This window comes from Pelodiscus sinensis, chromosome 14, assembly GCF_052426305.1.
Source record: "Pelodiscus sinensis isolate ZL-2025 chromosome 14, ASM5242630v1, whole genome shotgun sequence".
Lineage (NCBI taxonomy): Eukaryota > Metazoa > Chordata > Testudines > Trionychidae > Pelodiscus > Pelodiscus sinensis.
This window is the reverse complement of record NC_143065.1, coordinates 17,476,047-17,489,294: the sequence shown is the minus strand read 5'-3', so window position 1 is coordinate 17,489,294 and position 13,248 is coordinate 17,476,047. Positions and strand designations below refer to the sequence as shown.

The 13,248-nt window shown below is 40.4% G+C and overlaps 1 protein-coding gene across 7 annotated transcripts in view; it reads left to right on the top strand.

Moving 5' to 3' along the window:
• The window catches only part of CGNL1 (cingulin like 1), a 134,925-nt gene that overhangs the window by 58,407 nt on the left and 63,270 nt on the right, over positions 1–13,248 (top strand). For all 7 annotated transcript variants that reach the window (XM_025190061.3, XM_075897322.2, XM_075897323.2 and 4 more), the window contains 3 exons: positions 713–861; positions 1,405–1,540; positions 2,737–2,949. In XM_025190061.3, the coding sequence (XP_025045846.3) occupies positions 713–861; positions 1,405–1,540; positions 2,737–2,949 (498 nt within the window). The remainder of the gene's footprint in view (positions 1–712; positions 862–1,404; positions 1,541–2,736; positions 2,950–13,248) is intronic.

Below are 13,248 nucleotides of genomic sequence, written 5' to 3'. Positions count from 1 at the left end.
TATGTTAAATCATACTAATGTTCTCATACTAGTGGGTGGAATTTGCGTACATCCTTAATATATATATATATATAACAAGTGAGATCATTTTGCATCATATGGTTACACTTTTGCATTTATGGGAGATTCTTCTTTTTTAAGCATGTGCTTTTCTAAAAATAATCTCACCCCATTGTTTGCTTCACATAGCCCTTTGGGATGCCATGATAGAGAATTACATAGGTGAAACTTTGTTAAATAGCTGCAAAAGTAGAGCTTAAAAATCTTTAATTATGGTGAGACATATTTTGAGTAGGAGAAATATTGTTACAGTTCATGTAGTTGCTGATAAAACAGGTATAGCATTCATTTTCAATCTGGAACTCAAAATGATTGCGTGCTAAAAAGCACTTGAAGAGGCTCTGGAGGCAATCTAGTTGTATTAGACCGTGTAGTGTGTTTGAAAACTGTGATAGCGATCAGTGTAGTAAAGACTGGCTAATACTGAGAACGTTTCCTTTTCATATTTCTAATACAAGTCCATAAACCAAGCTTATTTTCTCCAGTACAGGTCCTGTTATGAGCGTTCATAGTCTAAGAAATATAATACTGTAATTGAGAGAGAATTAAATATTGAGTAAATCTTTTCCTACCTTTTTAAAAACAAGGCCTTTGGTTTTTGTTGTTAGCATGGTACCTCAGCTTTTTTATACTTTCAATGTGTACAATTTAGAATCAGCAAAATGCCAAAGAAGAGAGAGACACTACAAGAGCAACTCTGAAAGATCTACAACAGCAACTTGACAAAAGTGTGAAAGAAAAAGATGCCTTAAAAAAGCGTCTAGGAGAAAGTGAGAAGGAACTCAGGCAAAACTTAGAGGAGTGAGTTTCTTGTACAAAATCTATTTGTGGAGTTTATTCCTATTAAATACTACAGATTAAATGTATCTGTCACTCCCTTTCCCCACTAAGTTGATTCTTAAAAGACACTAATCTACTACAATAGTAAGTAGTGCTACTTTTAATATCACCTGAAGTGTTAAAACCTCTACTTTAAAACTGGCCAGCTAGGAGTATTTGAGGTAAAACTAAAATTTTGTAATTTGAATGTTTTTGTCCTAATGTGGGTAGATTTTTATAGTGCATTGTCATCCAGTACAGGCGGGTACTTTTAGACCATTGTGTAAATAAATATGAGCATATTTGCTGCATAAGAGAATATCCATTTTTACCATTTGAATGAAGATAGTCTCCTCTGTGAGGGTGTTGATGCCCAATATCCCCTCCCCAGCTTCCACTGTTACTGCCTCATTTGATCCTATCCCATGGTGGGAGAGCAGGAACAATTCCTCAGAGGCTTATTGTACTTGGAAAACAATTTAACACTGCTATAATCCTAAACATTTCTTTTTCCCCCTTGATGAGACTTTTTCAAGTGAAGATGGAGCGGGAACAACACCAGACTGAAATCAGGGACCTGCAAGACCAGCTATCTGAAATGCACGATGAACTGGATAATGCAAAGCATGCTGTGGATGGGGAGAAAGAGGTCCTGATTGAGGTTAGTAAGAAAAGCTCAAGAATAGTGTGCATGAGAATATCCTGAACAGCTGTATCTGTGTCCCATTGAATTGGAGTTGTGGAGACAAGACCGCGTCTAATGTTAAAGATTGCCAGCTAGTAGATACTGGCTTCCTTTTTATGTAGAGATCCCTGGGATGAGATATGAACGGTTTTGGTGTTTATCTTTCAACTTGTGGTCAGTGCTCTCTTTGTTGGACATGAAAGTACACTATTGAGACAGGGCACACTAAGAAAACATAGTGACTTTCATGTAAAGTATTTTGTTGCAATTTTAAAAATCCTCCCAACAAATCTGCCAGAGTTCTCAATGGAAAAGACTCCAATGAGCAGAGAATGGCTTGAGTAAAACTCCTGGGAGCCAAAGATATCTTGGTTTGACCAATTTGAAAAACACACATGCAGTATGTGGTATAACGCATACACAAGAGCCGTCCTTCAGGCCAATTGTGTCCTTCATCATGGCTTATATTTTCTGCAGATTTTAGCATTTAGTTTTACTCCGATAGAAAAGAAAACAAAGAAATGTATAATCTGGGCTATCCTACCCCAGCCCTGTAGGGAATGAACATTTTACAAATATGAATGAAGCCTCCTATCACACCTGCAATGCAGGTAAGCCTTATCCCAGTTTTACAGAGTAGAACAACGAGGGCCACAGAATGGAATAAAAATGTGCTGAGTGTTCGACTCCTCCAAAGTGACAGTGAGTCTGGAGCTGATCCAGGGATAAAGTTCTGTCAATTAGAGCTTATTTCTTCTCATTCAAGACTCTGAAGAAAAGCTGACCACAGCAAGAGCAAGTATGAAGCACATATGTACACCATTGCTTAACTGTCCATGTAGAGCAATACATGAAAATGTTACTACAGAGGCGGCAATAACAAAAATATTTAAGAACAGAATCATGCAGCACGAGTAGAAAAAAAGATCAGGAGAGCAGTACCCATCCATCAACAAAAATCTAGATTTACTCTGATCTAGGTGAGCAATAGCAAGGCCTGTGAGAGAAGGAGGAGAGCCAGTTGAGATGACAGAAAAGTTATAAAATATCTTGTACTATAACCAAAGATACTATAATTATATAGAAACTGATTAGGTGCTTCCCAATTTCTAGTTACTAATACCAGCTACAGAAGAGATGAGTTAATTTGGGGGTTTCTAAATATCTTTTAGGAACTGATGCAAATGAAGCAGGATCTGCAAGAAATATTCATGGCAAAAGAACAGCAAGAAGAAATACTGAGAAAAAGAGAAAGGGAACTTACTGCTTTAAAAGGAGCACTGAAAGAGGAAGTATCTAACCATGACCTGGAGATAGATAAACTTAAAGAACAATATGACAAAGAACTTTCCAATGTAAGAGAGGCTCTAGAGGAAGCAACGAAGGTGAGCTTAATGGTGAAAAATGCAGCTGTGTGAGAAAAAGTGAAACTGTGCCATGCTTTTTTGATAATATGCTTTCCAATCCTGCTGTGATCTCAGCACAATCAGTACCCAAAGTTTTGAGTTGGTGTATATCAGTGTAACTTCACTAATTTCAGTAGAGCTATGCTGATTTACAATAGATGAAATGGTGACCCAAGAGTCAAATAATTATTTACCTCTTGATTCATTTTGCTTTTCTGTAGACTGTGAAAGAGAGTGTATGACAGAATGGTGTTATCGACCCAAGAGCATGACTGAAATATTGGAGGTTGCCTTTAGATTGTCAAGGGTTTCTTACTCACCAATGATGATAATAAGGTGGTCTTTCTGGGTTGGACCTGAAGCCTTTTTAAGAAGTGTGAATGTGGGGCTGTTCTCCATCGTGATCCTTCCAGAAACTTCTCAAGAGAAAGCAACTGGGAATTCTTTGTACATTTTTTCTAAGTGTTTTCACAACATCTGAATTTTGTTCTTATGGCAGGAGGCTGGCAGGCTCAGATAGCTCCTTTCATTTTATGTCAATTGTGTCAATTAAGTTTGGGAGTTCTGAAATGAAACATCATTGACCTTTCCCAAAATGGTACACCCAACCATGCGCATAGTGTTGTGATCGTAGTAGACAGGAATCAGTTGTTTGGGAGAGTTGAGGGATTGCAAAATAGTTTTACAGGTCCAACCAAAAATGCTCAGGTTAACGCTGAATGACACACTTGATCTGCATACCTGTTGGCACTAGGTGACTTGTGGGTATCTTGATATTAATAGCCCAAAAAATACTGAAAAATGAAAGTTAAAATTAGGGGTTAGGCAGAAGGCTCTGCCACTTTGTCTAGTGTGAGGGAAAGAACTTTTATAGAAAATGATGTGAAAGACACTGTATATTATTTCTGATACAAATACAATTTATTTGAATAATTTAGATGTTTATACATATCAGTTTATTAGTAGAGGGCAGTACCTTTAGCTGAGTTTGTCTGAAAGACCAATTTTGTCATTTTCCTTTATCTGCATTTGCATGTTTATATTGTGATATGCTTCACAGTGAGCTACTTCAAGTACATTACTCCTTCTTTTTTTTTTTGAGAGGGAGAGAACTGGAACACTTTAAAATCATTTTTGTTATTATACAGTAATTGTTGTGACAGCTGAACCCCAATGAACCATCTTACAAAGGTATTCCATAGTAATTTACTGTATTTCAGTTACAGAGCTGTAATTGCAAATGACAGGAAATGAATGAATAGTCTGTTTGGTACAACAATAAAGCAGTCTGGGAAACATTTCTGTGACTGGGTTGCTGTGGCTAAGTGGTAGTTATAAATAGCCATTCTTTAATTGCATGGCAAAGACTCTGATGAGTTTAATCTGATATGTAAAAGTGAAACTTAATTCATTTTCATTGCTCTAAAGGCATCTCCTGTTCTTTTTACTTCCAGTGATTTTCTGTTTAAATAAAAGTTTGTCATAATGCATTTTTATTCCTCAAATGACTCTCAATCAAAAACCAGACACTGCAAAGACCTTTTGACTAAGATCAATTACATTTGACAGATCATCTTTTTTTTTTTTTAAACTCGTCTTTCAAGGCAGAGTAGACTGTTGTAATGGGTTGTTTCCATCTTGACTACTATTATATTATATATGGTATAGTTTATTAGTCTCTCAACTCTGTGGTGGATACACAACCATCTAATATGAAAAGCATAGTTTGTATAAAAGAAGTTGTATTGACCTTTTTAAGAGTTGTTTGCATTATTTGAGCATGGAAAGATTTACATTGTATGACAGGACACAGGAAGTTTATATTAAAAGCTGCTGAAAAGAGTCATTCTACTGTATGTAATGAATCAAGCAGATGTGTAAATACTGTAGGAATATTTTACACACAGGTGGAATGAATACTGGTATCCTGTAAATGGAGCTATATAGGCTTCAGTGTGTACACAAGATAATTTGTTTCTATGTTGCACTTGTGGCCTTGCATTCACTGTACCAATTTGTCCTGGTCATAAAAGGAACTGTTTGCAGGGAAAACAATCCTTTATCAATAGAAATGTCTCCACTATTGGAGATGAAGTTTATAGGCTTATTTTACTATAGTAGCTTAGTGAAGAAGGTAGAGAATTTTTGGAGTTGAAAGAAGAAGCATGTAATTGTGCTGGCCAAGTTCCATCTCAGATACGACAATGTTGCTACTCTATTAAAAAGTCCCATGGAATCTGTAATGGTCACAAGCTGGCAGGTCAAGTATGTTTTACTTTTTCAAAGAAAAAACCTCCAGTGGGTTCCCTTTCTGTTGTTTTTAACTAGTAAGTCCCACCAGTGTGCTCCGTTCCATTGGAGGCATGGCAGAAGACGAGAACCCCCGTCCCAAAGAGTTTACAATCTTCCACAGAAAAGATAAAAAAGAGTCCTTTTTTGGGTCTCCTCTAACGAAATATTCTTTATAGTGTGAATTTTTGATACTGGATGTGTAATTTGTGAAATTATGGTATCAAAATTTTACACTTCTGGAGGGGGGGAATGTGATGCTGAGAATTGGGTTGAGAAATCAGTTGCATGTGGATTGACAAGCTGTAATGCCACAATTTTCACTTTCTTGAAAACTTGCTGTCCCTTAGAAGCGTCTCTAGTCTAAATAAGAAATAAGCAGGCATGTTCCTGCCTACTTTGTGAGATCACTGTTTCTAAGAAAGTTGAACAACACAATGCTTGATTTTAAAAAACAACTGCAGAGGTGTAGTCTTCAAGCCCTGCTTAACAATGCAAGTCACATTTTACAAAGTACCAAATAACATTTGATTCAGGCTGGAATTACATTGTTTCCAAATAATGGAAAAGAAATGCTACATATCTCCAGGTAACATTTGTTGAACTAAGACAAAAGTAATGGTTTTGCACCTTTGGGGGTCTTACTTGTTTTGTATGAAATTTAAATACCCCTGAAAACAAACAGCTTTTAAAATCAATATCTGTTGTAATTGATACACCCATATTAACTTTGCCTTTGAAGACTCTGTGCAAAATGTTTTTCTAAAAATTCTGCACCATTTTGAGTCTTTAAAGTGAAAAACCTATGACTGTTATTGAATTTTATAATTTCTAAAGTACATCACTATGAAACAAAGTTTTTGCACATGTAGCAAACTACTTAATGAACTTGGCAAGCCATTAGACAAAGTCTACTCAGTACAGCTTATAGGATCAGTCTTTCTATAAACACCCTGTAAAAGTACAGACAGTGTAATCTTTTTTTGAGGCTCTTTCACGTACTGTATGTGTTTAAAAATTCAACCTATTCCTAGCTCACCAATCTTAATCTGTACCCCTACTTTGTCTTCCATTTTTATAGATACACTTGACCCTTTTTAATCCAGCAACTCAGGGAAACAAGGTTTTCTGGATTAAAGATTTTGCCAGGTCAGGGAGGTCATGAGGGGGTTGGGGATGGGGCACTTATCCGGTGGATGGCTGGTGGCTGGACTCCCTGTAGCTGGGCTGGCTGGCGCTCTGCATCTGGGCAGCCAGGCACAACATAATGGGACCAGGAACCCAGCATGCCACAGCAGGGCTGCCCAGCAGAACCAGGATCATAGTGGGGCTGCGTGGTGGAGCCAGGAGCTTGGCGCGCAGGGAGCTGGACTACAAATGGGATTCCTGGCATAGCAGGGAAGGAGTTGGGGAGACTGGCAGGGCTGTGAAGCTGGTGGCAAGCGGGAGTTGGCCAGGAGTCCAGCAGCTGGTCCATGGCTGGGGGAGCCTTGGTTTGGCAAAATCCCTCATCTGGGACTGGTCAGGTCCCAAGGGTGCTGGACCAGGGAGATCCAACCTCTAGTTGTGAAACTGAAGCACAACAGTTCCAGAGATATAGAGCAGTGGTTCTCAACCAGTGTATGCAAAGGGGGTACATCAACTCATCTAGACAGTTGCCTAGATGTACGTAAACAGAGTACATAAAAAGCTCTAGCAAAGTCAGTGCAAACTAAAATTTCATACAATGACTTGTTTATACTGCTCCATGTACAATACACTGAAATGGAAGTACGATATTTACATTCCAATTGATTTATTTTATAATTCTATGGTAAATATGACAAAGTAAGCAATTTTTCAGTAATAGTAGGCTGTGACACGTTCTAATTTAGTAAGGAAATAGCTTAAGTGAGGTGAAATTTGGGGTATGTAAGACGAATCAGACTCTTGAAAGAGGTACAGTAATCTGGAAATGTTAAGAGCTGCTGCCATAGAGAACCTTTAAAATGAAAGCGAGGGTCATAGCTGACGTGACCTGATGGTAGGAGGCTCTCTCATCAAAGATAATGAGTAACGTTTTCCATGTAGATCAGCAGCCATATGTTTTATAAGAGAGCTTAACTAAAATTAGTTTAAAACACTGTAAATGCTATTGAGCTAAGCTCAGGGTCAATGCGTGGGAGGGTACGAGGGGTCATATGCCCCCAAATACTATATCCAGGAGTGGCCAGCTAGCAGCCAGTGGGGTAATTAGTAGGGAGGGGCCTGGCACCCTCAGCAGGGGTTCAGCCTCCCATCTGCTAACTCTGGCAGCAGCGGGGGCCAAGTGCGCTCCTCTGGGGATGGGGGCAGTCATAGCTGGGAAGCGGAGCGCTGCAGCTGGGGGAGCAAAGTGAGCAGATGGGGGCTGCCTTGCTCTGATTGCCCTGCTGCTGCTGGTGAGTGCAGGGGGGAGAGGAACCCCACTGCCGGTGCTGACCCCTACCCCACTCATCCCTTAGGTCACCTTGATTGGGGGAAGAGACAGGCAGGGGAGAAGCAGGGGCAGGGAGAGGCGGTTTCTGTGGTTGTACTCTCTTGATTTGTATTTGGGTTTAGGGAGTGGGCCTTTAATGGATGTATTGCAGCTGTGATAATGTGTGGCCCTAATTCCATGTCTAAAATTATATTAACCTTGAGGGACAAGACGCATAGAGTTGGTTATGAAAAAATGGAAAGTGGGTAGGGAAAGAATAATGCAAAACTGTGACATTTCATTTTTTTAAATTAGCCCTTTTCATTATTTTGCTGCCAACTCTAGTGACCTGTAATAAATAAAACCTGAATTTAGCATAATACATCTGTTTGCACAATAAATATGCTTGTTTGAGCCTTGAAGTGAAAATGAGCATGTGAGCAAAGGTGGGGGAGAGCAAGTGATGGAGAGAGGGGGGAATAGAGTGAGCAACGATGAAGCCTCTGGAGAGAATGGGAAAGGGGCAGGGAGTGAGGGGTGGGGAAAGGATATTTGTGTTTTTGGAATTGGAAAGTTGATAGCTTTCTGTCTGTGAGCTGTACTGTAAAAAGTAGGTGAAAGTTCCTAAAATGTCACAATCTACTATATATTTGAACGAGTCTTTCTATCCAAGAACTACTCCTAAACTATAAGAGCTACGACCACCAAATTCAGTATTCATATTCCTCTTATCATAACTTAAAGCAAGGTGAGGGTTTGGTTGTGCCAGGAAAATGGGATGTGCCTGGAATGGGATTGCTTCTCATAAAACCATACAGAAAAGAAACAGAATCACCAGGCAGCTGAAAGGGGCTGGCTGGGGGCATGCCCTCCCCTTTTCCCCCATCCAGGACTGCCTCAAGGCCCCAGCCTTCCACTTCCCAGGCACCCTTTATACATACAGAAACATATCTGGCTGTTCCCCTTGATCAGGGAATGAGGGGAAAGTGCATATTTTGCTGCATTCCTCACTGTGACTGGGAAGTGTGGGGAGCAGACAAACCTGGATGTACTCCAGCCAGGTGGACAGATCTCCCTTCTAGGCTGTGCCTACTAGAGCTTTAGCATCCATGGAGAGGCACGTCTCACTTGCCCCCAAGCTGTTCTCCTTGGGCAGCTTGCATACTGAATCCCTCAGTCCCACCCCAGAGCAATGATTTGCATGAAACACGCACATTATCATTTTATTTTCCAAAAACCAAACATGAATTGAATTAAGCAGCAACACGAGGTAAATCATCTAGTAATCTAGAATAACAAATGTTGATTGGAAAAGATATGAAAGGGAGACAGAAAAACTGAATTAACTTTACCAATAGGCCTTTTTGTTTAAATTAAAGTTAAGGACTGTTAATTTCTGGTTCCATAGCTTCTGTGTTTACCACACATGATTTTCAGTGACCAAAATCAGTGTGTTGCATATTAGGCATAATTGATGGACAAAATAAGGAGGAGATGAGCTATTCCACCCCTCACTCCTGTTTTGAGTCCTTTATAAAAGAAACGTTGAGAGAAAATTGACAAAAACAGGTGTAAGCTACAAGTGTGAACTTCACCAACATGGCTGCCACCTGCACTTGTTCCTTGGACCCCAGGCCCTTTGCCATCTAATTATTAAAAATAAGAGAGTACATCTTCTCTCTAGATTTCATTGCATCTTCCCCCTCTGTTCCTCGCCTAAGTTACCATATGCTTTATCCCTATAGATAATTCTTAACCTGGCAATCCTATTGTAAACTAGTTTCAGTGGGCAGTACTGTAATTAGTTTTGTTGCAGGAATATTATCTGAAAGTAAGTCCAGTGCCTGTGTCTCTCTAATAGTGCTTCAGTGAGGCCCTTAAAGCTTTATCAGTAGAGTAGCAGTGCGTGCTTGCTGTTTTTAAGTGGCTCTCAGATGGTTATGGCTCATCCTCAAATTTGGTGAGATGGGGATGGAGAGAGAACTTATTCAACAAGCTACAGAACAAGTGCAGAACATTAGTTAATATTTTACTATATTCTTTGCATCTGCGTATGACCTTGACAAAACTGTTGGCATAAACCAATTGGAGCATGTCATGATACGCAGCTAGGACGATATAATGACACTGAAATAACTATTTGTTGAAAGGTTAATTCTTTGTCTGATCTTGCTATTGTAACCATGTTAAATGCTCAGTGTTAGGTCCTATTTACATTATGAAATAAAATTATTTGTTTAGTATGTTCTGTATAACAAAAATAATGAACAAGGGTACTTGAATGTAGGGCTTGAACCTTTTGTTTAATTTCCCACATGAAAATCCAAGTGGCTTTGAAAATTATAATGGGTATAGAACACAAAACAGTGAATGTGTTCCTGGCCACATTTTTTTTTAACTGCCTGGCACGTGTCTGATTTTATTTAAAACATTTGTTCTTCAGTTGTCCTATTTTAGACTAAGTAAAGTCTAAGTGAGTACCCTCAAATTCTTTTTCCCCTTTCTCTGGAGAGCTTAGGGGGAAAACCCCTGTATTTTTCTTATTAGCTGGTTTTGCAGTCTTAGGCATGTGCACACAGAACCTTCTGCCTTCTAGGACACAGGAATAATTATGGCAGGGTTGGGCAAATACCAGCCCATGGAACAGATCTAGTCCACCAGGGTTAACCCCTGGCGAGCCCTCATGCTGTCATATTCACCTGTGCATTCAAAGAGATGTGGATCACAGCTCCTGTTGGCCACGGATCACTATTCCCGACCAATGGGAGCTGCAATGGTCTGTACTTGCGGAGGTGCAGGTAAATAAAACGGCAGCAGCCCACCAGGGGCTAACGCTGATGAACTGCCACCATTTTCTTGCCCGTCTCTGGATTATGGTCTTAAAAAGATTATTATTATTAACAAAACAAAGAAAACGTACTTTGTTAATATTACTTGGTTGCTAAGTGTTACAGAGCAACTGAAAAAAATAAAGATTAAAACCCAGAGAATTGCTGTCTTGGGATTTAGTTTGGAAAGTTACACTGTAGGGAGGGTAGGAGATCATATCTTTGCTCAGCACAGAGAAGTTCAACAAACTCAAAAATAAAGAAAATAACCTGATCGCGTCAGACTAAATATTCCCTTTTCTACTCGTATATCTGTTGTTCCAAGTTTAGTCCTTCCTTAAGCATAGATGTTGCTGGATATTCCTTGTCTGGCTCCCTGACTCAATTCCTGTCTCCCAGCTGTCCTCTGGACACACAAAAACTGGGACAGGAAGGTCACCGCTTCCAATTAAAAAACCTGCACTCTTGTTTCTATTGCTTCTACTGGCTTCCTGCCAACTCACTCCCTGCTTCCCTAATATGCTTGGAGATGCTCTAGGACCCACTCACTATGGTTTTAATCCTTACAGGCAATTTAATTAACTGAATGGCTGGGATGTCCTGAAAAGGGAGCTTCAGGGGGCAGCCGAGTTAGTCTGTTACAGAAAAAAAACAACAAATGGTCTGGTAGCACTGTATAGACTAACAAAGCATGTAGATGGTATCATGAACTTTTGTGGGCACAGCCCACTTCTTCAGATGACAGGAGTTGTGAGAAGGGGATATGAAAACTCGAAATAAATAGGAGAAGGGAAAGTGTGTGTGTGTGTGTGTGTGTGTGTGTGTGTGTGTGTGTGTGTCACTCTTCCCATTAATCACAGGCCTGCAGGTGACCAAGGAGTCAACTTTGGCTCAATTCTGGACTTTCTCTATCTTAACCCTGAACAGAACAACTGATTGCTACTGTGTCATCTGTCTTTTCATCCAGACCATGCCGTACTCAGCTAGTGGCCCACCATATCCAAACAGAACCAAGAATTAGGGTTCAGGAGAACCCTGGGCCTCTTCCTCAGAAGCTAAGAGACCATGAGACAGGAACTCCAGTCAGTGTTGATATTGGGGTTAATCAAGGCATCCTTCAGTGACAAGAAACGACCAGTGGTAGTAGTCCCCAAACCCTACGGGGACTTTTGCATTGATACCTGCTTTTGCATCAATTTCTGCAAAGTTTACACCATATCAAAATTTGATGCACACCCAATAACTTGGATTAATGAGCTGCTTAGCCATCTCGGAGAGAGAGAATATATCACCACCCTGAACTTAACCAATGGGTACTGGCAGATGATCCCCCTCACACCTGAATCCGAGAAGACAGCATTCTCCCCCCACTTCAGGCTCTTACAGATCCAATCCAGGCCCTTTGGTTTACATCACCCCCGCCACATTCCTCTGGATAATAGACCATGTTCTTCACCCCCACAAGCAGCACACGGCTGCTTACGTGGATGATGTGGTAATTTATAGTAGGGACGTTAAATTTAGTTTAATGAACTTATCGACTAGTTGATGGTAAATCCATCGACTGGTCAATAAGCAGGGGATCCACAATAGGGTTATCTCTGGCCCAGGAACTAACCCTCCTGCAGCAGGAGGGACCCAGCGTGAGCCGGGACAGTTGATTCCCATTTCCCCCCATCTGCTGTGCATCACCCTTTTAAATACATGTGTATTTAAATGCAATGTATTTAAAAGGCTGGTGCACAGTGGTGGGGGAGGCGTGGGACCCTGCACACCAAATAAGGAAGGGGTCCAATGGGTAAGTCTCCAGTCCTGATTCATTACCAGAGCAGGTTGGTCCTGTGCAGACAGTTGCCCTGTGGGCAGAGCCGGTCTTTCAGCCCGATCTCCTGAATTCTCCCCCCAGGTTTTCCTGGTTACTCCCCGAGTCTACCCCCCCCCCCCTTTTTTGGCTTGGAAAAGTTTTGGCTAGTGTTTTTGTTTTTTTTTTTAAACCATCTGGCAGCCCTACGGGCGAGCCGGGCGGTCACCCAGGTCTGCCAGTTGTTTAAGACCGGCTCTGCCTGTGGGAAGCAAAAAAGCAGATGGATGTCCGGACTAGTGAGAAGTATGTTGTATAGTTGTCCCCTACCGGCTCCCTGGTTTTCAATTATCTTTAGATAGTGAAAATGAGTTTAGTCAATGAAAACCATGTAAAGCAGACTTCAAATGCTCACAGAAAAGTCTGTCTTGCTCCAAGTGAAATCAGTGGTAAAATGACCAAAACCTTCTAGGGGAACATTATCAAGTCCTATGTTTGTATCCTAGATCAGCCAGTGCAGCCCAGGCTCCAAAGTTCTATTTCTTATGCAGGACAAAAGAAATAATCAAGTATGTTCTTAACTGTAACCTTTACTGAGGACTCTTTTACATGCAGATTTTCACCAATTTACCTCTTAATTAAAACAGGCACAAAAGGCTCTGTGGGCACTATTAATTCAGTTTAACCCAGGCTTATTTCAGTTTCAAATTAAATGAATTGGGAACACATTTAAACGAAACCAAAAATAAGCCACTGTTAAGTTTTTAAATAAGTGTCCACAGAGCCTTTCACACTAGTTTAATTAAACCAGATTACACATAATTGTGCACATTTATATGTACAAAATGCCACATTATTTTCTGCTGTATGTTTTCAGGGTGGAAGTGGGAGGAAGAGTACTGTCCCTGAACATGTGCTGTGTG